The sequence below is a fragment of the Bactrocera latifrons genome, unplaced genomic scaffold (genome assembly GCF_001853355.1).
Source record: "Bactrocera latifrons isolate USDA-ARS-PBARC rearing strain unplaced genomic scaffold, ASM185335v1 scaffold_6, whole genome shotgun sequence".
NCBI classification, from domain to species: domain Eukaryota; kingdom Metazoa; phylum Arthropoda; class Insecta; order Diptera; family Tephritidae; genus Bactrocera; species Bactrocera latifrons.
The window spans coordinates 3,808,341-3,811,198 of NW_017537267.1; the positions used below are offsets into that span (position 1 = coordinate 3,808,341).

The following is a 2,858-nucleotide window of genomic DNA, read 5'->3' on the forward strand; positions in this document are numbered from 1 at the left end:
TCTTCTTCGCTTGTAACAGCACAAGCGTTGGCGAACGATCGTTGACCTCTTTAGACAAAACGCTTAATAATGATTCGTAGCACTTGTGGGCAGAAATGTTGAATTGTTATTGTCTCTCTCTATTCACTCACTCGAACAACAGTGAAGCAGAAAAATCGAAAATCGGCGGCTAAGAACACCTGTAGAGCGATGAAATAGAAAGAACGAAGAAATGACCACAAAATGCTTAGAAAAAGGTGCAGATAATGACAGGTAACACACTTATTTGGGTCAATGGGATTTTGATTATGTTTTTATAAAGTGAAAACTTCCAACGTACGAATTAAAATATCTTTGATATTAAATATCTTTTGCAGAATCTTCTCAGAATGAGTTTTTTTTTTTTTTGCCTACCATTATTCTACTATCTACCGCTTTCTATTTTAGTAAAGTAGAATGCCGTTATAAATATGTTTTTTGCCAAGTAATTTATGCGCGATCTGTAATTTAGTATGTACATCTGGGCACCTGTATGTGCGTGTGTGCTTGCAGTCGAAAATGATATTTGAAAACATCTATGCTTTGGCTTATTTGCCGCTATATACCGCAGGCTTTGACCAATTATGCTGCTATTTTTTTTGGATATTTCGGGCAGCGAAGTTTATAAGAGGGACCGCAGTATCCGCGCAACCGTTTAGTCATTCTCGAGTAGTGTAACGCTTAATACCAAAAGTTGCTTTTCCCTCGCAGACACGAATATGCGTAGCGAGTGTTTGTTGATTTACCTGGTGCTCGGCATCAGCCTCACGCTAACAGCAGTCGCAGGTAATAAGAAATATAATTTTATAATTTGAAAATTTATTGAATTCAGCAAAATCATTTACAGCTGAGAAGGGCGTCATTGTTGTGGCACGTTCTGCCGGCACACCGGCCGCTGCGCACAAGCCAAAAACTACAGCGGCGCCATTATACACATCCTCACCACGCCCACCCGTCGCTGAAGTGCAACCGACAGCAGCGCCGACCAAAGCGCCCAACGTTGAGGTCCAATCAACAGCAGCGCCTACTGATGCAGCTACCAAATCCGCACCCATTACTAGCAACGCACCACCCCAACCAACAACAGCAAAGCAGCAAGTTTCAGTTGAAAATGTCACCGAGCCAAAGCCGCTACAAACACCGCCCACAGTTGTCGAGCCAGCCCTAACGGAAGTGAGTCCGAAACAAGCGACGCCACTGCAAGTGACCGGCTTCATTACGAAGAACGGTAGTATATACGAAGTGGTGGACGAGAAAGGCATCGGTCGTATCGAGGGTCGTCAGAATTCAGACACTGAAGCACCGTTTGTCTGTAATTATGGCGCAGTGGTCATTTACAGTGATGTGGCCTGCGAAGAGGTGACCGACGTGCACGTCAGTGGAACACATAAGCACAAAGTGCAAAATTCGGCGGCCGGCAATAAGGAACAGGAACCGGCCGAGTCGCAGCAACCAGCAGTGGCTGCGGCGCAGCAAATAGTCGCCGATAACAACACCAACAACAACAATGCTGACGATACCAGCTCGAACAGCGACATCGCTAAACCCAATGTCAAGCCTAATGACGACGATGATGACGCGGTTGACTTGGACGAAGTGCCGGTGATGAAGAAGCGTCGGCGCGGCAACAAGAAAACCGGCAATCAACGCAAACGTAACGGTAATCGTCAGCGTCCAAATGCTGTGCGTGAGGATGGTGGCAATCGTCGTCGTCAGCAGCCCAAGCGTCAACGACCACAACAACAGCAGCAGCGTCGGCGTCTACAAAATACCGGCAATAAGAGTCAACGTAGACGTTTGCAAAACCAACAGAAAGTGAAGAGACGCCGCTATCAAAGTGGCAATCGCAATAAACAGCGACGTCAAAATCAACGGCGCGGCAACAACAACAAAACACGTTACATTGACATTATCTACGATTATGAGTGAAGCTGGCCAAGCCCAAATGAGAGCAAAGACAAAAAAGTTTAGTAATGATATGTGAATTCGATAAACATTTACGTAGAGTTGTGATCTAAAGAATAAAATTTTACAGAAAAATATATAATAAGCGAGCTTCACTTTAAAAATCCATATTATATTCATATTCATATAATTAATTACACGGTGGCATTGTTCGGGAGCACCATGATATCGACGAAACCCAAACTGGTGTTCAGGTATCACTTTATTTTATTTTAGTATTGGCAAAACTCTGCGCAAAAATACTTTTTCAAATATTTTGGAGAATAGAGACAACAAACTGATTGGTCTGTATGATGTGATTTCGTTCTCAGATTTAGCTGGTTTAGGCACCCGCACAATTTCAGCACACTTCCACTGAGTAGGGAAATTGTTAAGCCTTAAAATAGAATTACATATAAGTGTTAGCAACATAATTTCTTTTTTACTCCCTGGGACTTTCTTGTTAGACAATTTCTCGATTTCAGAGGGTGTAATATGCTTCAGTGGTGAGGCCATTTGACATGTTAGGTCAAAGAATTATAATATTTCAGCATCATTGTTCCTGCCACTGTAATCGAAAGGAGTGAAAGTTGCTTCAAGTTATTTACTAAATGCATTTGCTTTACTTTCTATCTTTTCTATACCAAACGTTGTTACTGTGCTTTTTTAGGCCGTGTTATGTATTTAATAGCATTTCATATCTTTTGGTCATCATTAATTCTATAATTTAAAATCGCAATTTTCAGATAACGATTTATTTTTGAAATCGGCTAATTTTTCTTTTAGCCCCTTTGTGGCTTTGTTTAGAATAGTTTTGTCAGTTGGATTTCTGCTGGTTTGCCATTTTCTTCGTAAACGTCTTTTATTCTGTATTAATGCTATAATTTCTGCAGACA

At 41.7% G+C, this 2,858-nt stretch overlaps 1 protein-coding gene across 1 annotated transcript; it reads left to right on the forward strand.

Annotated features, from left to right (window-relative positions):
- Positions 1-656: 656 nt before the first annotated feature.
- On the forward strand, positions 657-2,082 carry LOC108974898. Its single transcript, XM_018943001.1, has 2 exons — positions 657-804; positions 866-2,082. The coding sequence occupies exons 1-2, from the start codon at positions 738-740 to the stop codon at positions 1,945-1,947; spliced, it is 1,149 nt and encodes a 382-aa protein (XP_018798546.1). The 5' UTR covers positions 657-737; the 3' UTR covers positions 1,948-2,082.
- Positions 2,083-2,858: the final 776 nt, after the last annotated feature.